This window comes from Rattus rattus, chromosome X (assembly GCF_011064425.1).
Source record: "Rattus rattus isolate New Zealand chromosome X, Rrattus_CSIRO_v1, whole genome shotgun sequence".
Lineage (NCBI taxonomy): Eukaryota > Metazoa > Chordata > Mammalia > Rodentia > Muridae > Rattus > Rattus rattus.
In genome coordinates, this window is record NC_046172.1 from 22,886,134 (window position 1) to 22,908,569 (window position 22,436).

A 22,436-nucleotide genomic window follows, 5' to 3' on the forward strand; every position below is an offset into this window, starting at 1 on the left:
GATGGGGACTGTCTTTAACATCACCGTCAGCTCCAGGCAGGTACACACATTAGGGTATTGTTTAAAAAATAATAAAACCAAAAAAAAAAAATCCAAACTTTTCTTCTGTTGTTTGCACTGATACTATTTTTCTTCTGTGTTTATCCAACATGTTTATATTGTGTGGGGGAAATTCTGTTTTACTTTCTTGCTTTTCTGGTGATCCTGGTTTGATTTTCTTGTTTTGTTTTTGGCTAAGTAGAGGACATGGACTAGTTGTAGCAAGCAAAACACCCCGTTTGCTCCTCTCAGTGAGTACATGCTCTGCAGTGGTGGTAACTTAGAGGACGAGATGGTAACAAAGCTTGAACTATGAAGGTTATGGTGTGACTATTTTGGTACTAGAACCAGTCTTTGGTGCTGGCCAAAAGACAAATGTTTTTGGACTCTGTAATCCATTTTGTATTTTTGTACATTTGTAAATACAAAACTTTTTAAATTGTTGTGATGTTTTTTTTGTAAGACAACGTTTACATTCAATCTGTTTTGTATATTTTAGAGCTGTAACACTTTTAAGTTGTATTTATTTTTAGTAAAAACGACAGTTTCATTGTGAACCCTCTCCAAAAATGTATCGTAAAAGTTTGATTACCTAGAAAGTGTGTATAGAGACTGCAAATAAACGTGACTGCAATTAAACAACTAGGTTTTCTCTTTATTGCTTCTTAACTGTACTTTGGAGGTTCCACAAGGGGGAAGTATTTTCTCTGCAGTTGAATAAAGGGGAAGGTTAGCAGGAAAAAAGCAATGTATCTATAAAGGATACTTAATCTAGTTTCATTTTTTAAGAGGAAATGGTGTATTTTCGCCCAAGCCACTATGGCTCTTTTCACATCGATTAAGATTTGTGTTTTATTTTGAAGAAGCGACTACTTTTAGAGTTTATTATACTTCCATATCCTTGACAAGAAAATAATTTATATACGTAAGATAAATTGCCACTAGGTAATGTTACATTGACTTTATTACATGGCAAAGCTTCTGTCTCAAGCTCTAAGGGTTTTGCATACACTTACCTGTGTACTTCCCAAGGTATGCCCATTTTAACCTGAAGAAAACTGAACATGATTATGACTTACCTTGTGCATTATTTTAGAATACACACGTTGTTGGTCATGATCCAATACGCAACCAGGACACTGAAATGTTTAGTTTTGTACTCTTATTGAGACTGAAATAGCCATCTTTTAAGTGTCTTGTAGGCTACTAAGAAAAGACAGCTAAGACGCCGACCTCCCATTCAAGTTTTCCTACCAAGTGTAATACTGAAGGCCTGTTGTCAATGATATCCTAGTGAATTACAGAGGAGGAAGAGAGTACGATTATATTTAAAATAGTAACAAGTTTTTTTTTCTTTTTTTTTTTTCCGGAGCTGAGGACCGAACCCAGGGCCTTGCGCTTGCTAGGCAAGCGCTCTACCACTGAGCTAAATCCCCAACCCCTAGTAACAAGTTTTAAATAAACAAATGAAAGTACATGCCATCTGCCTAGGAAACTGCCCATTAAACAGAGCCAGTCTAGCCTCTAGTCTCCATGAAACCCTCTGTGTACTTGAGAGGCTCTTGCCACAGTGCTCTAGAGGCTACCTGTCCTTGCAATCACCTCAGCTAACATAAATCTAAGGTCGGAGGCTGAGCTTCTAACCTTTGATGCCGGTGACCCTGCGCATAGTAGACAGGAAGGCCCCTTCTACTGGACATCTTCCTTTTCTATGCCCTATCTCCGTCTGTAGTATGAAAAAAAACTCATACTATATAGTCTTTTGATCTCCCAATGAGACTGGCTAGCCAATGGTCAGTTTATGTTTATAGGTGGCCATGATTAAGTTAAAAGAATCTCCTGCTCAGTCTCGTGAGCCACAAACGCGCATTATTTTACGGCCAGGCACTTCGCACGCCTGAGTTTTACGACACTCATTACATCAGAAGCACCTGGTTTCCAGCAAAACGACGTTAAAAGGTGTCAAATAATAATTCGGTTCTTAACGGGACAATCGAAAGCGTCCACATGGGATGCCCAGCAGCTAATTAGATTTCTGGAAACTCTAGTAGTCATGGCGAGTCGAATTCTTTCATCTAAATAATGAAGTTATGGATATCTTACCCTTTTTAATTTCTTTTGTCATGGCATAAGGAGTGTACCAATGTAGAAAATAATCATCTTAAGTTATTTTGGCCTACTGGCCGGGGCCTTCTGAGGTGAAGAAATATGTTTGACAGGAACAGTCAATATATGCTTTGTAGCCTTGAATTTCAAAAGCTCTGTCGTTGGGTTGTTTCAATTAATTTTAGGTCTCAGAGCCCCCCAAAACTTGTGAGCTTTTGTGATTTGGCCATTAAAGTTATAATTATAAATTACATATGCTTGTATTTATATAAAAACAAATATATTTTATATATAAAATATATTGTGTATTATTTATACATAACATTTAATAAAATATGTAATATCTAATATAATAAATATATAAAATATAGATATTTTAACATATTCATATGTACCACATATATGTATGTATTTATACATATCAAAATACATAATGTATAATAATAAATATAAAATATAAATCATATATATTTATATATAATTTAGATTTTAATTTTAATAATATATAAAATGTTATTAATTACTACATGTTTGCTGGACTTTCTGGAAGAAGTTCATCCTTTCTTTCTTGACAGAAATAGGTGAACAAAAAGGAAGAACTCTTACCAACTTCTGACATTAATGAGCCTAAAATCTCTAGAGTTGTTGGGACCAAATTTTGAGACTGAGAGCAAGTTTTGGAGGCCTTGGTCATTAACCGTGTTTTGGTTGAAGACATTACAACCTTACTGAATCTTGTTTATGTTACTTGGGGATGAAGAAAAATATGTAGAGTGATGTTGAAGAGGCCTTCCAGAGAATTGTTTAATTTTCAGGGGCAGATGTACCATCCCAAACAACTGTAAAATGTCTGGATCCCTGTAAGGTTGGGCAATGTAGGGATATGCTTATGGGGAAAGCTGTGTGCTCCTTGATTAAAAAGAATAGGCCCTAATGTCTTAGGAATCCGTTGGCTCCTCCTCTCCTGATTCAGGTTGCTGTTGTAATTTGGCATGTATGTTGTTAAGGAAGAATGGAAGATTGATTTCAGTCCTTCGGTCAGCATGATCTATATTTCATGGAATAAAATGTTGGGGCATGGTTTTCCCGGTTTAGGATGCTATAGGGTTTTATAACATTGAAAGACAAAGATCTTGTAAATTGGATTTTGTGTTTTTAAGAGGCCTTAGGATAGAAGGTAGTTTTCAGCCATCCTACTCATTTATTTTTATGGCATAAGTTGATAGCAAGTGACTCTTTAATTGGGCTGTATGGGGCTTTATAATTTAGAAAGATCTCACTGTCTTGATTTACCTTTCTGTTTTTAAGAATTTCTGGGGTAAAATATACTTTTTAGTCATCCTAGTAATTGTGAACTATTCCTTATAGGATAAGTTGATCACACATAGGGTTATTTAGGGTTTTTTATTACATGAATGGAATCAGTCTTGCTATTATGATTTTCCTTAGGCTTCTTTATGAAGTCTTAGGGTCAAACATCATTTTCAGCCCATCCTAAATCTATCCTTTATGAGAAAGGTTTTGCAGATGACTTGGGATTTGGCCTACTTTGGGATTTTATAACTTAGAAGGATATAGCTATCGTGAATTATGTTTTGTATTTTTAAGTTTTAGCATGAAAGGTAGTTTTCAGCTATCCTAGTCACTGTAAGCTGTGCCTTTGGGATAAGTTGATGGTAAGTGACTCTCCCAGCTTGCTTTATTTGAATGTTTTATACTTGGAGCTACCTGGCTGTTTTGGCTTGCTTTGTGTACCTTTAAGAAGTCACAGAATAAAACAGTTTTCAGCCATCCTGCTACTGTGATCTATGCCTTATGGGCTCAAATGATGACCTTTGACTCCCCATTTTTTCTATTTGCATCTTTTGTAGCTTGAAATGGACATATCTGCTTTTGTGATTAGTCTTGTAGGTTCTTAAGAAGTCTTAGAGTAGGGCTTGGGGATTTAGCTCAGTGGTAGAGCACTTGCCTAGCAAGCTCAAGGCCCTGGGTTCGGTCCTCAGCTCTGAAAAAAAAAAGTCTTAGAGTAAAATAGTATATTTTAGCCATCCTAATCACTTTGAGTGTTCCTCATGGAATAAGTTGATAGCAGGTAATGGTGTGGATTTGGATTATTTTGGTATTATTATTATTATTATTATTATTATTATTATCATTATTATTATTTAGGAAGATACTGCTGTTGTGATTTGCTGTCTGTGTCTAAGGAGTCTTGGGTAAAAGGTAGACTTTAACCATCCTAATAATTGTCAGCTATACTTTATGGGATATGTTCATGCAAATTACTATTCCAATTTGGCCTTTTTTGGAGTTTCCTATCTTAGAAATTTCTGACTGTTATGATTTGACTTTTGTGTCTTTATGAATCATTAATTCGTTAATGTAAAGGGTTGATTTTAGCCATGTTTCTTTTTTTTTTATGGGATTTGGGTATGGAAGGCTGTGGGACAGCCTTAGCTCTGGGGTTAACCTTGTTTCTTAATCATTGTGAGATATGCCTTATGGAAAATGTTGATGGCTGTGGACTCTCCTAGTTTGTGCTGTTTTGGATTGGAGTTGGAGTGATCCTGGTTTACTTTGTGTGTTATTAAGCAGCCTTAGGATCAAAGTCATTTTATACTATCTGATACTTGTTTTGCTCTGATAAAAGACATAGGTAGAATCAACAGTGTGTTATGACTGATTCCAACAGTCCTTTTTAGTCGGTCTATTGAGAAGTAGTGAAGGATTTTCAAATGTATAAGTCCTATTTTCTAACTACCGATTGTTTCTTTTTTATTAACTTTTCTTCTGGAACTACTTGTATCAGTGTAAGACTGTTCTACATTGTTCGTTGTAAGAGTAAAACTTTAGAAGTAATTTAATGATATATTCACAAGATAGGACAGTCAGAGATGGTTGAAGTGGCCATAGGTTGGAAAGACCTCTTCTATCAAAGATTATTTTGGCCAGATTTTGAGCTATCTTTGAGTTAAATTGTATGCTGTTTTCTTTCATGTCTGGTTCCTTTTACTTATGTTGCAGTTATGAGTTTTGTCCCTGTTGGTAACCACAGTAAGTAGTTTATTTTCATTATGAGTTTTCCTTTGTATGGCCACAGATACAGGCTAATTACTCACAGTTCATGTCAACATTATAGTCAGGAAACCCCAAACAGTTAAAAATAAAATGTGATGGAATTTATATGTCAAACTGAGGTATATTACAATTTGAAATTTTTATACAACATTGGTCTGCATTCGTATTACTTGGGAGCTAACTCTCTATCTTCTTAGTCTCCCATAGAATTTTGTCCTTAGGGACTCTGGTCATCAGTCTCTCCAATAGATTAGGAAAGAGATGGAACCCTGATCCCTTTAGTATGTCTCTCCCTGCTGCTCTGTCCCAGGATGGATGCAATTAATGAAATTTTGCACTGTGGTGTCCCTTCAGTAACAGTCCCTTCAGTCCCTTCTATGGCAGAAATTCAAGACAGACCTCTGATCCATGCTAGAGGATTATGTCATTGCAGACTTATCTGGTTCTAGTTCCATATTAAATGACTCAGAGCCATGATCTAGCCTTGAGTATTATCAAGTTTTCAGCTTATATTTCACAGGCAGTTTGTTTAGGTTTAATGTTAAATGTAACTAATAAAGCAACTATGATTTTGGGGCTTCACTGGGCCCTGGAGATAGTGCCTCAGAAGGTTTTATGGGGCAGGTGAGGAGGCAGAGTCTCTGTGGCCGCTCTGCCCACATTTCACCAGCAGCAGCAGCCCAGCAGCAGAATAGCCACTACCACCACCAGCAGCCCAGCAGCAGCGCAGCAGCGCCATCAGCAGTAGCAGTAATAGAGGCACCAAAGGTGGAGAGAAAGTGGCCCTGACAGTAGCAGCAGCATCAGTGGCAGAGGCAGTGGCAAAGACAGTAGTGGCCAAGGCAATAGCGGCAGTAACATTGGTGTCAAGGGTAGCAATGGCAGCTGCCTTCAGATGAGAACCGATTCTTGGGACAGAGTTGGGCAGCATTCTTGCTCCCTAGGCCTAAAGCCCTTTGAGCTCCTTTACAAAGGTGTTAGCTGTATATTCTCTTGTTCAGTTGTTTTCGGCTCTTACTTTGTAGACTATTCACAGATTGCACCTGTTGTAAAATCATTATGAGTTCCCAGTCATGGTTATGATTTCCCAGTCATGAATATTATAGCTCTTCTGTGCATAGATATTTATTCTAGTGATGGAAATGTAATTTAGCTTAGTGGTAGGGCACTTGCCTAGCATGGATAAGATCCCAGGTTCCAACATCAGTCTCATAAACTTATCCATTTAAGTTGTTTTAGAGATTAGGTTCATGAAGTGACACCTTTATGCATTTCTTTGCAGGAGTAGAAGGTTTGCCTCTGGTGACTAAGTAGTAAACCTTCCATCAAGTCTAACAGTAATAGGCTCAACTCAGGAAGTGGAGTTTCTCCTGTTGTACAACAATGATGCCTGGCCCCAGTAAAGTGGATGGGGTTTGTATTTGAAATTGATCATCTCTGTTCTTTTAGTTATGCTACAGTGTTTGCTAAATTGAGTTACATTACATGAAGTGAAATGTATAAATAATAAGTATAATTTTGATAATTCTATGAGAATTTGTGTATAAATCTAAGAACACACACTTAACATTTCTCCTGGGTACTCTGAAATTGAATTGCAAACTTGTAGAGTTGATATAAAATTTAACTTGTGAGAATCTGACAAACTGGTTTTTCTTTTAAAAAATTTCCATTTTATGGAAACTTCTGCTGAGTTTCTTAATCTTTGACATTGAACACAAAATGTAAATTATTAAACTATATATATATATATATATATATATATATATATATATATATAGTATTCTTCTTTAAACTTCTTGAATTCTTTTTTTTCTTTTCCTGGAGCTGGGGACTGAACTGGGGCCTTGCGCTTGCTAGGCAAGCGCTCTACCACTGAGCTAAATCCCCCAACCCCTTACTTTTGAATTTTAATGAAGTTTATTATGGTTCTTTAAATTCTGTGTCCTCAGGTTCATCTAGGTTATTCTCATTGGCAAACATTTCTACAGGACTGGTAGGTTTTAGAGAGGAGATGCTAGATATTATTTATATTTTTGTGATGAGACTTAGGCAGGTAGAGTAGACTACATTTGTTAGTTCTGTTTGTGATATAAACAGAGCAGGTTGGGTAAGAAGAGTACCTTATGTACATAAAATACATAATTATATTATATAATTATATATAAAATTTGGCCTAGCAGTGAGCACATTTAGTCTCCTAAGGACATATAAATGTCATTGAAGTAATCTAGACAAATTTTAGCTTTTATCAACTGTGATGTTTTCACCATTGGAAACAATACTTACTGTCCATTATTGAGAGACATTTTGGGGAATACTTACTGGAAAACACAAGCTACCATGTGAAGGTAAACTACTATATTTTGTAAGGAGTACATGTCATTTTAGTAATTTATTCAGTGGAGGATAATTTAGGTAATCTGTGTCATGGATTTTAAAACAAACGTATACAGAGCTACCAAGTATGTTTACTTTAAAATTTTCCTCACTTCATAATTTATTCTTAGAATAATTTTTTGACAAAATGTAACACTTACTTATGGTAACTTATTAATATCCTGTCTTTTGTTTTGAATGGTTTTCGTCTGGATTCCTATCAGGTGTGGGCTACTTTCCTGGGCTGAACTTCTATCTAGAACTGGCTAAGAAGGAAGACTTAAATTTTGTTCAAATCATAATTAATAATATTCACATTTAGCCCCACTTCGACCAGCAAAAGTTATCTTGGTTATGGAGCTGGGATCCTCATTTAGCTGCCATCCAGCCCAGCATGCTAAAATCTCAGGCTTGTTCTGTCTTTATGAGACTGTCTTGTGTTGGTTGGATATGAATTTTCAACAAGAGGCCCTTTGAGCTGGGATCTGGGCCAGAAAGTTGCTGTCCCAGGTGTTCTGTATTATCATGGCTAATAGCTCAGTGAAATATGTCCATCTTTGATAATGCTAGTATACATGGTACCCTACAGTTCCTTTTCTGTTTGATACTTTGTGACTCTAAATGCCCACTGTTACATTAATTAATTTATGGAAATAAATTAATACTCTGTCTTATTTCAACAGTGTTTTAAGATGTTTTAGAAATTCGTTTATTAAGAATCAGAAGTGCTTAAGTGTTTTCTAGTTTGGCCACATGGTGGCACTGTTGAATTGTTCAGGATCAAAATTAGTGTGATGCTCTGGTCATGGTTAATTTTGTTGTTATTGTTGGTTTTTTGTTTGTTTTTTGTCTTTCTTTTGTTTTTTTTTTTTACTTTAAAATCAATTTCAACATTGAAGACTAATGTCTCTGCCCTGAAGTACAGAAACTGTTAAGTTCTATAGAAAAGGAAGGCTCTGGTATATCAGGATGAATGAGAGAATAGTTCTCACTAATCCAGATATGTTTTCTTTTGTTTATTGATTCAATGTCTTTGGCCTACCCAGGATGTCCTTGAACTCACCATCCTCCTGCCTTAGCTTCTTGAGTTTTTGATATCACAGGAATATGTTGTCATGCCTGACTCACATATACTTTTCCACATAGGCATGGCATTAAAAGCAGGCAAAGGTCTTTTGATAATACAACAGGTTTTCAAACCTTCTGATAAGTGAAATTAAAGTCCGCAGCTTTTCATTGTGTTATTTTGTCTTTTTTAAAAATTTGCTGAGAAGTATTTCTCCTATCTGGATATGAATATCCCCTTAGGATATTCATTAGGAATATCCCCTTAGGATATTCATATGATAAAAAATGATATTAGCGATATTATGCTTTAATATGCTTTTTGACTTCACCAAAAACACATTTCAGTAATATAAGTAACATGAAGTAACAAATTGCCCAGTATATCACTGTTTACGATTTTAAAGAGAAAGACTTACATTTCAGATGCATTATGGAGTTCCTCTTAACTTATACTCAAAAATATGCTTCATCCTGAATCTCTTTAGACAGTGAGATCTTGGCCATTTTGCATCTTTCCTTTCCTTATGTACTAGGACATTGTGAGCAACTTTTTTTTTTTACTGGAATTCTCTGCCTAAACTCTTCTGGTAAAGTCGTTCCTTTCTCCTTTACTTGACTGGCAATTATTTCCATCCCTTGTAACTCGAATTTTTATTTCATCTCTGTTTTAATTAAGACTTTTGAAAGATTGGTGACAAATAAAAACTTAAATAGATAAGTAGTATAAGGTATGCTCACTAATCAATGTGACTCTTACTGAAATGAAGCATTAACTACTTGTGGTATGAAAACTATCCTAGAATATAGTCCATCCACATGAAATTTGTGAAATTCAAGAAATTGAAGGACCACGAGCAATTGCCTCTATCCTGAACTATTGTCAGGTATGGTACTTCTCTCTTTTTTAGTATTTTCCTAGAACATTAAATTGTAAACATTTCTTATGTAAGGGGAAATTGTATAGTTAACTGAAGATTTTCCATATCAGATTACTTGTGATTATTTTACCTCATTGCAATTGTTTTGACAATTTCCACTTAGAATAGTATTTTTAGGTGAAAATTTGAAATATCAAATTAGTATTTTAGAATATTAAAAGAATATTGAACTGGTACTGTATTTGTATATTTTCCATCTTTATTGCCTAATATTAATTTCTACTATAAAACTTTTAAAGGAAATTGGAAGATTTGGATACAGTTTTAGTATGTGCCTACTTAGTTACATATTAAGATAGCTTCCTCATGTTTTGTAAGAACTTTATCTTGTATAGTTTTGAGGGAAAGTCATAAAAATAAACTTGTGGTTAAGAACTGATAGAAGTATGTAGTTATTGTAGCTTTTATGAGCTATATACTCCAGAGGCAATAGAAGTTCATAAAAATGGTTTTTATTGATAAGGTTTGCAGAATAGACTGAAATGATAGTGGTTTGAAAAGTAAGTTTCTCTCTTGCGTGTGTGTGTGTGTGTGTGTGTGTGTGTGTGTGTGTGGAGGGAGAGAGAGAGAGAGAGGAGAGAGAGAGAGAGAGAGAGAGAGAGAGATCTTCTAGGCTGACAGTAGTGAGGACAGAAGCCATGCTGATGGGAGTTGGTCTTACAATTGCATAGAAATAGGGGAAGGTGGACAAGGCTGTCTGATATGGTTTTGCAGGTGAGCAGTGCCAGTTCCCAAGCTGCACCCCTAAGGGGCACTTAAGAATCTTCTCACTTCACTTTGCTGGGTGTTGTTGACATGACCTCCTTACCTATATAATAGATGATAAAAGTAACAACAATATTTAATCTTAGTACTTTTGGAGGCAGAGGCAGGATTGCTGTAGTTCTGCATTTTTCCCTGCTGGTGTGGTGGGGAAACACTGCTGGGCAGGCAAAATAGAGATGCTAGACTGAGTTTACCCTCCACTGCCATTGGAAGCACTGGGTCAGGGCTTCTCAGACTCTTGAAATCCAGAGGCTGCTGGAAGTCATGGAGGAGCTAAAGAATGCAGGAGGCCCTTGATCTGAGGATGAACCCAGGGCCTGGGGGTATGTTTGGGGGGGGTGAACTCCAGCTTAGCTCATTAGCAATTTCCTTAGCTTAGTCTGGGAGTGTAGAGGGAGCTTCTGCAGGAGACTTAGATGACACAGCTCTGTAGATGAAGGCCTTCTCCATGTTCCCTACAGAGGTTCTTGATGAAAGAGACAGTTTTTGTTCAAAACTGTTTATTGATTTTTCATGTGGAAAATAAATAAATATCACTTCCTCAGGATGGACCAGAGATGAAATACCTTTTGCAGGAAGGAATTTCTAGGAAGAGAAGTTTATTGGTTAAACCCTTAGGGCCTCTAGATACCTCATTATCATGGAGAACTCTGTTGTCATCTACATGTTCCTATGTAGGAAGTGTGGTCACATGATAGGGGCCTGGTAGGAATCAGTTAAAGCTCCTAAGGTCCTCTCTGTTCCAGGGCTTCCTAACCCCTCAACATTACCAATTTTCCTGGTATGGTCCACTGCTACATATTGCCACAAGTTCAAGGCCAGCTTCATTTAAATAGTTAAAGGTCAGCCAGAGCCACATAGTGAGAGCTGGTCTAAAAAAAAATGAATATATATATATATATATATATATATATATATATATATATTACTCTCTTGGATGAAATTATGATATAACTAGAATATTTTCCCTTTTCCTTTCTTCCCTCCAAACCCTCCCATATACCTCTCCTTTCTTTCAAATTTATTGCCTCTTTTTTTCATGAATTACTATTGCATGTGTATGTACACACATACATACATTTATGGCCTCTTTTTCATCAATTTGTATTGCATGTATATGTGCATACATACAGACACATATACACATACAAACACACACACACACACACACACACACATCCCTAAATACAAACTGTTTAGCCTGCATAATGCTACTTGTGTGCATGTTTTCAGTGCTGACTATTTGGCACTAACAAGCAATCAGTAGGCTCTTCTCTGAGGAAGATGAGTTCTCTCAGTCTTAGCATTCCTTAGTTGTCTGTAGTTCTTTGAGCAGGCTTGAGTCCTCACAAGCTTTCTCTCATCTACTTTGGTATATCTACAGTGTCCTTTTTATTCAGCTGATGTTTAGTTATGCTGGTGAGACTTTCTGGGTGTAGTTTCTAGCATTACTAGAAGACACAGTATCACAGCAGGCTTCCTGGTCCTCTGGCTCTTACAATCTTTCTGCCTCAATTTTTCATGATGTTCCTATGGGCCTTTGATACAGGAGTTGTCTTATAGATGTATCCATTGGAACTGGGCTCCACAGGGCACAGTTTGAGATGTCCCAGGATGCCTGTTATTTGTCCTCTTGAAATGGTCACTGCTTATAGCTCTCTCCAGACTGAGATAGGCATTTCTCTGGGACAGGAGTTTGTCTTCTGTAGTTTTTTTTTTAATGTTGTTTGTTTGCTTCTTTTCTGGTTTTTAAGTTTCATGGTCCTAGCACCTAGCAAATTAGTTCTGACAGGAGGAAGGCATTCATAATTGAATGAAAAAGTATTTCTGGTCTTTCATAAATATGTTCTCTGAAATTTCTGAACATTTCAAGAAAAAAACATCATATTATCAGTAGTGTGTACCTCATTTATATGGCATGTAAGGTATATTCAATAGCACTGTGAGATCATTTCTAGCTGCTTAATATTTAGAATAGTTTGAAGCCCAACATCACATATATTCTTCTCAGAGTGGAAAATTACTGCCTTCTGCCTCTCTTTTTAAAGCCGTGGTATGGAAGGTAGTTCTTTTTCTTAACAGATTTGAATACATCACTCCTAAGTCAGTACCCTCCTCAATGGGAACTGGCTGCAGCACATATAGGTGGGAGTTTGTATAAAACTATGATGCACTCACCTTCTGGCACTGAAGACCCTTCTATGTGTGTCCATAAATCAGCTAGTGCAGTGGCAGGTTGAGACTCGGCATCTCAGCCATTGTCCTGTGTCCCTTAAATACCAGGCCTCAAGTAGAAAATGTTATGTTTCTGACTACTGGAGATCTTCCATTGGGCCTAGCAAGTAACCTTGGCTTTGTGTATTTTCACATGTGTTACTTTTCTTTTGAAACAATAACTACTAATACCTTTTATTACAACAGCTTATATTTAAAACTGTTCAAAGACTGGAAAATAAGTTTGATGACTTGGATGAAAAAGTAACAAAAATTTATCGTGCTCGCTCTAGATCCTTCTGGAATTATCCTGTAAGTATACAAATATATTATTACAACTTTGATAAATATTTTCTGTCTAAAGATGCCAGTCAGTTCAAAATGATAGAGAACTAGTAAATGTGAGAGTATCAAGGCTTATCTATATTTGCTGCAGGAACAGATGACTATAGACTATAACTTTTTTTGAAAAAATGCTCATGTTCAGAGTTAATGAATGTAGGACAATAAGGGTTTTTTAAACTTTTTATTGATTCTTTGTGAGTTCCATAGCATGTACCCTAGTCCCACTCATCTCCCCATCCTTTCATAGCCATACCCTGCCCTTACAACCATCCCCACAAAGAAAACGAAACAAACAAACAGAAACCAAAACAAAGCATAGAAAACATCTCATCCTGGAAGGTGTAGTGTGTCATACAGTATATACCCTTTTGTCCATCTTTACTTTCAAATGATCATTGCAATGAGTCATGGTCTGGTTCAAGGCCTATAGCTTCTGCTACACCATCAATATTGTATTTTTACCAGGACTCATTTTGGTTTTCCTGTTGTTGTCCTGTGTCATGGTAATCTTGTGTACTTGAATCTGCAGGACCAGCCCTTTCACACATGCCAGCAGTTTATAGATGAGGTCGATTTTGGCATGGGACAACTCAAAGTTCTGGATCTAGGCCTGGGTGGTAGCAGAGTTGGTCAGTCTGACAGCTTTCCCATACCCACACTACCAAGGGTAAGCTTTCTAGCACTGCCCCAGCTAGCTCACACAATGCCAAAGCCAGCAAGTGGCATGGTCATTTCTCTAGTGCTCATGCCCTTAGGGCTGACTCACCTGGCCCCCACCCCTGGTGGCAGAGGCAGTGGTGAGCTGCTCTCAAGTGTGTGAGCTCAGGAGAGCTGGCCCAGCCACAAGGTCGTGAGAGCAGGAGAGCTAGCCTTACCCCTCACCAGATGCAGCTATCAGTAGAGTATCCCCCAACACACCTCAACTGGGAAGCACAGTAGAGCTTGCTTTGGTGATGAGCATTTTTATATTTGTGCCTATAAAGTACACAACAAATTAAATATAGGTTAGAAGAGGAACAAAATTGCTTGATCAAAATAAACACCATTTTCTAATGAAAAAATAATATTGTGCAGAAACCATGATGTCTTGATTATTCTTTTTATTTCTCTTTTGATTATGAAGCCTCTGAGATCTGCAGTCAGAAAATACAATTACCTGAGGTCTAAAAAAGTTAAAGTGCAGAAAGTGGAACAAATAGTTCATGATAATTCCTTCACCTATCCTCAAAGTTATAGTCCAACTTCACCAGTCTGCAGGAGGCAAGATAATGACCAGGATATGGAAAACATCGAGCCCATGGATTATACCCTGCCTTTCCAATACACTGATGCTATCAACAACAGCCAATCTTTCCAGTATACCGATGATATCAACAACAGCCAGACTTTCCAGTACACTGATACAGTCAACCTCAGCCCGATTGGTCAGTACACCGATTCAGTCAACGTCAGCCAGACTATCCAGTGCACCGATAATGCTGACCTCAGCCAAACTATCCAGTACACCGATTCAGTCGACGTCAGCCAGACTATCCAGTGCACTGATAATGCTGACCTCAGCCAAACTATCCAGTATACCGATACAGCCGACCTCAGCCAGACTATCCAGTACACCGATTCAGTGGACCTCAACCAGACTATCCGGTACACTGATTCAGTGGACCTCAACCAGACTATCCGGTACACTGATTCAGTGGACCTCAACCAGACTATCCGGTACACTGATTCAGTGGACCTCAACCAGACTATCCGGTACACTGATTCAGTGGACCTCAACCAGACTATCCGGTACACTGATAATGTTGACCTCAGCCAAACTGTCCAGTACACTGATACGGACGACCTCAGCCAGACTGTCCAGCATGCTGATACTGTCAATAATGCCCAGTCTTTCCAGTATACCGATACTGTCAACAACACCGAGAATATCCAAAATACTGAGGACGATGATATTTTCGATTCAGAGGATTCCCAGGAAGTAGTGTTTGCTGCATCTACACCAGAGAGAGACTATCAAGAAACTCCACCAAGTCCTGAATATACTACCCAAACATATGCGGAGTATTACAGGTTTAAAGATGTACCTGGCTCTTCTACAATGCCCTACTTTAGTGACTTTGAAATCCCCAATATGGACACCATCATTTCTGCCACTTCAAGAGCAAAGGAAGAAAGTACACTCCCTCCAGGCGAGCTTATCCCCATACAGAATCCTGAAATGAAGCGAACGGCCTTACTGGAGGCTCAGCGTACACCTGTGATTGACCCTAACACTTTTGGTGAGTTTTAATGGCACCAATGATTAACATCCTCTAAGAAAGCTAGTAGAAGCTTCTTGTTTCCTATTTTGATAGTTGATATTCACAATGGCTACTACTAATTATTGAGTAGGTATTCTATGGGTAAAGCATTGTGCTAATCAACTAAAATGTCTCTTCTCTGGTGATCTTCATAATAACACTATTGTGATATTAAAATCTATTCTCTTTAGCATTCTCTATAGTCAATACTCAGAATGATCATAAGGTGATAAAAAAGAAAGGATATACTTTTGGATAATTCACACACACACACACACACACACACACACACACACAAATCAAATTTCTCAATAACTTTCTTCGTTAGAAAAAAAAATTTCCTAGTAATTACCAAGTTTTCTTCATTTGTAATCATACATTAGCCATAGGAAATCAGACATTTTGCTTAAGGTAATATTTGAATACAAAGAAGTTTCTGTACAAGTCAGTGAATAGCATAGCTAAAACTTGCTGAGATGTGAACACTCATGTTTCATGTATCACTATTTCTTTACTAAATGTTTTTATTCAACCAAAACACTTATTGCTATTCAGTTAAACATAAAAGAATAATTGCCTTAAATGTCAAAACTACTTCTGATTAGACTCATCAGAAAGTATATTTAATTCAGATTAACATTTAAACCACAAACGGTGTGAATTTAAAGAGTAAAGGTGAATCTAAAAATGACAATATTGAATATAATGGAGAGATTTGCTTCAAAGAACTAATCTTGTTACCTGTGATAATTGTGACTATTAAAATTTGTTTGTATAACTAAAAAATAAGCAATTATAAAGTATAAACTTGACGGATCTCTATTGTATTTAGTACAATAAAACTAATTTAGAGAAAGAGACATTTGAGAGATAGTCAGGAAATTTATTGAAACCCTTCAAATAAGAAATAATACTAAATTAGCTCAGATCTCCCTAATTAATCCAAGTAGCACCATTTCCTTCACTTGCTCCTGGCCAAAGAAGCCTTGGATAGAAACATTTGTTTCCTGATCATCTATGACAATGGCAGTTTAAGGTACATTCTGAAGCTGCTTCTGCTCTTTGGGGAAGGTCCCTTGGCGCATTGGTATGCAGCAGTCCTCAAATCATCTTTATTCGGGATTTTTATAGTTGGATCTTAGGTATTTAAGAGAAGGTTCCAGGAATGAGACTATTACGTTCTACCTAACTTCTCTTATTTTCAAGATACTGATCAAGTTTCTTTTTAATATTTGTGTTTCACTGTAATTGCAGGTTCATCACCTGAGTGTAACAGGGTTGTTGTAAGACACCTTGGTAACCCTGTAAACTGGTCTGTGAGTGATGTGATAACATTTCTGAACCGTTTAGATCCTCCATTGGCAGACCAACTCTACCCTACCATCAGAAAACATGTAATGTATATTTTTAATCTAGTTTCTCTGCTACCTTAATGCCATTGAATGACCTCTGTGTACTTTCATTTGGATATGCATGCCAGGAGAATCCTATTATGGCATTTTACTTTTGTTTGTAAAAAAAGGTTATCTTGTTCATCATTCTATGATTAAATGGTAAGGTAACTGTATGTTCTTCATATGGGCATCTAAGTTTCTACTACACTAAGCAGCCTCAACCTCTCAGAAGATTGTGATTCAGGATTACAAGTTTAAGGCAGACCTCCTCTGCAAGGGCAAATATACAAACCCTTTCCAAACTAACCTTTTTCCACTCTAGGATCACAACCATAGGAGAGGTTTACCTATAATGCATAACAGAATAGCCCTCTTGTTATAAAATCCAGAAGTTAATTTTAGCTGGTCAGTTCTATTCACCTTATGTGACTTTTGAGGATTTGTGATTCTGATGGCCATTTACAAAGCAACATCATGGTTAAATTGTATTTATTTTCATTTTTGCTAGTATTTGCTTAAGGTTCTTTATTTAATGGCATAAATGTTTAGTTGTAGAGGTCTTTGGCATTCTTGGCATGGTTTATTCCTAGATACCTTTAAAAATACTGGGAACCAGATTTTTTTCTTCTAATTCCTTTCTTGGCAAGTTTCTGTTTGGTTTTGTTTTGTTTTATATAGAGAAAAACAACCACTTCTTAGAAACTGAGTTTTCGGGCTACTTTTCTAATGATTTTAGAGTTTCCCTACAGATTCCCACTACTTCTGGTTCTTAGAATCTTTCTCTGACCTCTTTCAAGAAGATTTCTGAGCCTTGGGTGGCAGGATGGCAGCATAGGGGCATCTCCCTACATCGACCAGTTGTGGGTCTCTGTATTAATCACTATGTACTAGAAAAAGAAAATTTTCTGTTGAGAGTCAAGAAATACACTAATATATGTATAAAAATAATAACTTATGGGGTAGTTTATTGCTATGTTCATTTAGAAGAAGATAGTAAGCCTCCCCTAGGGCCTATGACCTATCTAGCCATAGGATTAATTCTATCTGTGGACCAGGCTTTAAATCCAACAAGAAAGTGGTTGGCTTCCCTATAACATTTATACCAAAGATAGCCATAGTCTCAACTATGTGAGAGGATGACCCCAGAAGTCCTGGACTATGATGTGTTATACCCATTGGGTGTCTACAGTAAGTTGGTCATCAATATAATGACTTCCTGGGAGCAGGGAATCCCCAGTTACCTAAGGAAGGGTGAAGTAACCCAGCTAGATAGCTTCTGGGTCTTGTATTATCTATTTTGTGTACTGTGATTATTGAAAGTATTTGTCATATCTAAGCATTTTTCTGCTGGCATCTCTAGGGTCTTTTAAATATAGAATCATATGACTGGAAAATAGACATAATTGACTTTTTCCCTATTTGTATCTTTTTTTTAGTTCTTTTTCTTATCTTGTTGACATGAGATGGATTTTTAATAAGTCCTATTTCCCTTCCTTTCTAATTTTACTTACTACTGTATAAGATTTCAGGTCTTCTCAGACATGGCTATGTAATTAAATACAGTTTTAGTTTATGCTGGAACTAAAAAAGAACAAATAACATGCTTTAATAGCATTAGGTGATGGTAAATTAAGGCAAAGAATTTTTGTAAAGATGTCTTATAGTTATCACATAGTAAAGTGTCAACTTAACTACATGTACTATTTTCAGTATAAAAAGAATACCAATAATTAGTCTTAACATCTAATTAGCTTTAGACAAATAACTCACTTTCATAAAAGACAACACTATTGAACAATTTACTATTTGCTTTGATGTTTACATATTCCCAGCCAGTGTTCACAGCCATGAAATTCATTTCTGCCATTCTTTCTTTTTGTTTTTGTCATAGATACACAGTATTTTATTCTTCATACAGTACTTAAAATTATATCAATTGTTATAGTTAATATAAATTAAGTTAGATTTGCTTTTTCTTAAAATTGATATGAATATACAAACTTCAAAATGATGCATTGCTATGCAGTGATATTTTTGATAGTTTTGTACAGGAGATACATATTCAGCGATTTTATAACCATAATGAGACAATTTAGTTTTAACTGTTCTTATATATAAAGAAACAACTGCTCATCGAATATTACTACTGTTAATCATCTTAAACTTCTTCTTTCTATAGGATATCGATGGGAAAGCCCTGCTGCTGATCGATACTGATACAATGATAAAATATATGGGGGTGAAGGTGGGAGTAGCCATAAAGTTTGGAGACTATATTAAAAAGCTTAAAGAAGGAGTAAACTTTGGCCAGTAAAAAAATGTTTATGAAACTTTAAATGTTCTTACAAATTCTTCCTTAATGCACAGATGATTCCCTATGCTTATTAGATTTTTAAAGAAGATTCTTATGATACCTTATAACTAGAATTGAAAAAATACATTATATTGAAAGTCTGTTTCAAGATACATTTAACATATTAATATTAGCATATACAGACTGGCAGTTTATTCCATCTTTATAATATTTTCATTTTATAATTTATAAACATGCTTCATGTAAGAAACAAAAAAGGATTTGAGTTTATCTTTATGCATATTTTTAAAGCAACTAAAGAGGAAATATAAGAAACCAATAACTCCCATAATTAAAGTGGTGAGAAATTTTTACAGAAGAGAAAATTAAAGGAGAATATATAGTTACCCTCCTTGGATGTCTTATTTATATATTACTGGAGTATATTTTTCATGTTCTCCCAGTTTTCAGGAAAACACTCAATAGACATATAATTTATTTTCCTGTGTTCAGATTTAGAAAAAGAAAGTGAAGCTTAAAGGATCTAATGAGCTTCACCCAACAAAATATTCTTACCAGGTTTTTAGGTAATTTATAGTATATATAGAATAAGATACCATTTCAGATTTAAAAGGAGAAAATGAAGCTTACAAAGTGTCTATGAGCTTCAGGTAACTAAATATTTTTCTAAGTGTTTAGGTAAAATTTTGGATATATAGAATGATCATTCATTTTATCTACGAAAGTATACCTAAAGAGCAGTATGGAAGAATTCTGACTATAGTGAGAAGATGAATAGTTACTATATTAAAGCCTTTATATTTTTATCAACTTTGGACATTTAGTAAAGAATTCATTGTTCAAATGTATCTTTGAAGATACTTATACTCAAATTTTAAATATATAATATAATAGAATATATTATTTTATGTGCTTATTCTTCATGGAGATATTACTTTTGTACCAAAAATATACATAAGTAAATATTGTATTTTGAATTTGAAATGGTACTTTGATACAAGGACAATGTTAAGCCGTTTATAAACAAGATGCTCTTATTCTGCTTGCCACTTGCCCTTACTAGGCTTCTCAGTTTAGCCTTCAGAAGCAGAAATAGTACAGAGGCTGGTTTCTACATATGGAAGTGGTCTGTCCTGTACCATGGTTTCTGGTATCTATGATGTTCACTATTGAAAGATACACTAGTCTGACATGTTAGGAACTTTATTTTATAATTTTAAACTGTCAATAGAAACATGGATCATTGCTGTTTTGTTATTGCTTATCACATTGTATAACTTTTGATGTAAGGGAAACTGTGAGAATTGGTGTTAATAATATTGATTACTTAGTGAAAATGGTAATGAAATATTCACCAGGAGTAATAATTTAGCTTCTCTCTTTAGAAAAGGAACTATTCTAGTTACAGTAATTAAAAGGATTGCTTCATTTGTATTCCTGCTTGTGTGATAAGACATTCTAACTTCATACTTTTCAAATCATATAAAGATGCTGTGCACAGTTGAATAAGATTAAGATGCTTGAAAAATGTTCTGTAATTTTCAGGTTTCAAGATATAATAAAGTTAAATAAATGCAACAATTGATACCAATCTCTCATTTTTTATTGGATATTTTATTATTTATATTTCAAATGTTATCCCCTTTCCCAGTTTCCAGTCCATAAGCCTCTATCCCATTCTCCATCCCCCTTCTTCTATGAGGGTGTTCCCCCACCCATCCATCCATCCCTTCTTGCCTCCCTGCCCTGACATTCCCCTACACTGGGGCGGGGGGGATCCAGCCTTGGCAGGACCAAGGGCTTCCCCTCCCATTGGTGCCCAACAAGGCCATCCTCTGCTACATATGCAGCTGGAGTCCTGGGTCTGTCCATGTGTACACTGTGGATGGTGGTTTAGTCCCTGGGAGCTCTGGTTGGTTGGTATTGTTGATCTTTTTTTTTTTTTTTTTTAGATTCAGTCTTTTTTTTGATGCCATTACAAACTTTTGATTTGTTTATAAATGGGAGTTAAGGGCCAAGTAGCAAATTCACAGTTCTAAGTTTGTCAGAATACTTTCAAGATAATAAGATAGTTAACAGATGGACAACAGTCCAGATTGTTGATCTTATGGGGTTGCAAACCCATTCGGCTCCTTCAGTCCTTTCTTTAAATCCTCCAATGGGGACCCCATTCTCAGTTCAATGGTTGGCTGCAAGCACCTGCCTCTGTATTTGTCATACTCTGGCAGAACATCTCAGGAGACAGCTATATCAGGCTCCTGTCAGCTTGCACTTCTTGGCATCAGCAATAGTGTCTGGGTTTGGTGACTGTATGTATAGGGGCTGAATTCCCAGGTGAGGTAGTGTCTGGATGGCCTTTCCTTCAGTCTCTGCTCCAAACTTTGTCTCTGTATTTCCTTCTACAAATATTTTTGTTCTCCTTCTAAGAAGGACTGAAGCACCCACACTTTAGTCATCCTTCTTCTTGAGTTTCATGTAGTCTGTGGATTGTATCTTGGGTAATGTGAACTTTTGGGCTAATATTCACTTATCAGTGACTGTATACCATGCATGATTTTTGGGATTGGGTTACCTCACTCAGGATCCATTCTAGTTCCATCTATTTGTCTATGAAATTCATGAAGTCATGGGTTTTAACAGCTGAGTAGTACTCCATTGTGTAGATGTACCATTGTGTCCCATAAGTTTGGGTATGTTGTGCCTTCATTTTCATTAAATTCTAAAAAGTCTTTAATTTCTTTATTTCTTCCTTGACAAAGTTATCTTGAGTTGAGCATTGTTCAACTTCCATGTGTATGTGTGCTTTCTGTCATTTTTGTTGGTATTGAAGACCAGCCTTCGTCCATGGTGACTTGATAGGATGGATGCATGGGATTATTTCAATCTTCTTATATCTGTTTGAGGCCTGTTTAGTGACTGATTATATGGTCAGTTTTGGAGAAGGTACCATGAGGTGCTGAGAAGAATTTATATTCTTTTGTTTTAGGACGAAATGTTCAATAAATATCTGTTAAATCCATTTGGTTCATAAGTTCTGTTAGTTTCTCTGTGTCTCTGTTTAGTTTCTGTTTCTATGATCTGTCCATTGGTGAGAGTTGGGTGCTGAAATCTCCCACTGTTTCTGCGTGAGTTGCAATGTATGCTTTGAGCGTTAGTAAGGTTTCTTTTATGAAACTTTGCATTTGGAGCATAGATATTCAAGATTGATAGTTCATCTTGGATTTTTCATTTGATGAATATGATGTGTCCTTCCTTATCTGTTTTGATAACTTTTTGTTGAATGTTGCTTTATTCTATATTTGAATGGCTACTCCAGTTTATTTCTTTGTATCATTTGCTTAGAGAATTGTTTTCTAGCCTTTTACTCTGAAGCAGTGTCTGTCTTTGTCAGTGAAGTGTGTTTCCTGTGTGTAGCAAAATGCTGGACCTTCTTTACATATCCACTCTGTTAGTCTGTGTCTTTTTATTGGGGAATTGAGTCCATTAATGTTAAGAG

At 36.2% G+C, this 22,436-nt stretch overlaps 1 protein-coding gene across 1 annotated transcript; it reads left to right on the top strand.

Annotated features, from left to right (window-relative positions):
• The first annotated feature begins 1 nt into the window (after nt 1).
• Nucleotides 2-19,036, top strand: Scml1 (Scm polycomb group protein like 1). Its single transcript, XM_032890244.1, has 7 exons — nt 2-40; nt 9,471-9,554; nt 12,795-12,899; nt 14,056-14,337; nt 14,470-15,211; nt 16,487-16,626; nt 18,806-19,036. Exons 1-7 carry the CDS (start codon nt 2-4, stop codon nt 18,938-18,940), a joined length of 1,527 nt encoding a protein of 508 aa, XP_032746135.1. The 3' UTR covers nt 18,941-19,036.
• The last annotated feature ends 3,400 nt before the right edge of the window (nt 19,037-22,436 follow it).

Coding starts and splice junctions, on each gene's coding strand:
- Scml1 (XM_032890244.1), top strand. CDS start 2: ATGGGGACTGTCTTTAACATCACCGTCAGCTCCAGGCAG. Junction 9,555..12,794: donor CTATCCTGAACTATTGTCAG/GTATGGTACTTC, acceptor TTATTACAACAG/CTTATATTTAAAACTGTTCA. Junction 14,338..14,469: donor CTTTCCAGTACACTGATACA/GTCAACCTCAGC, acceptor CAGACTATCCAG/TGCACTGATAATGCTGACCT.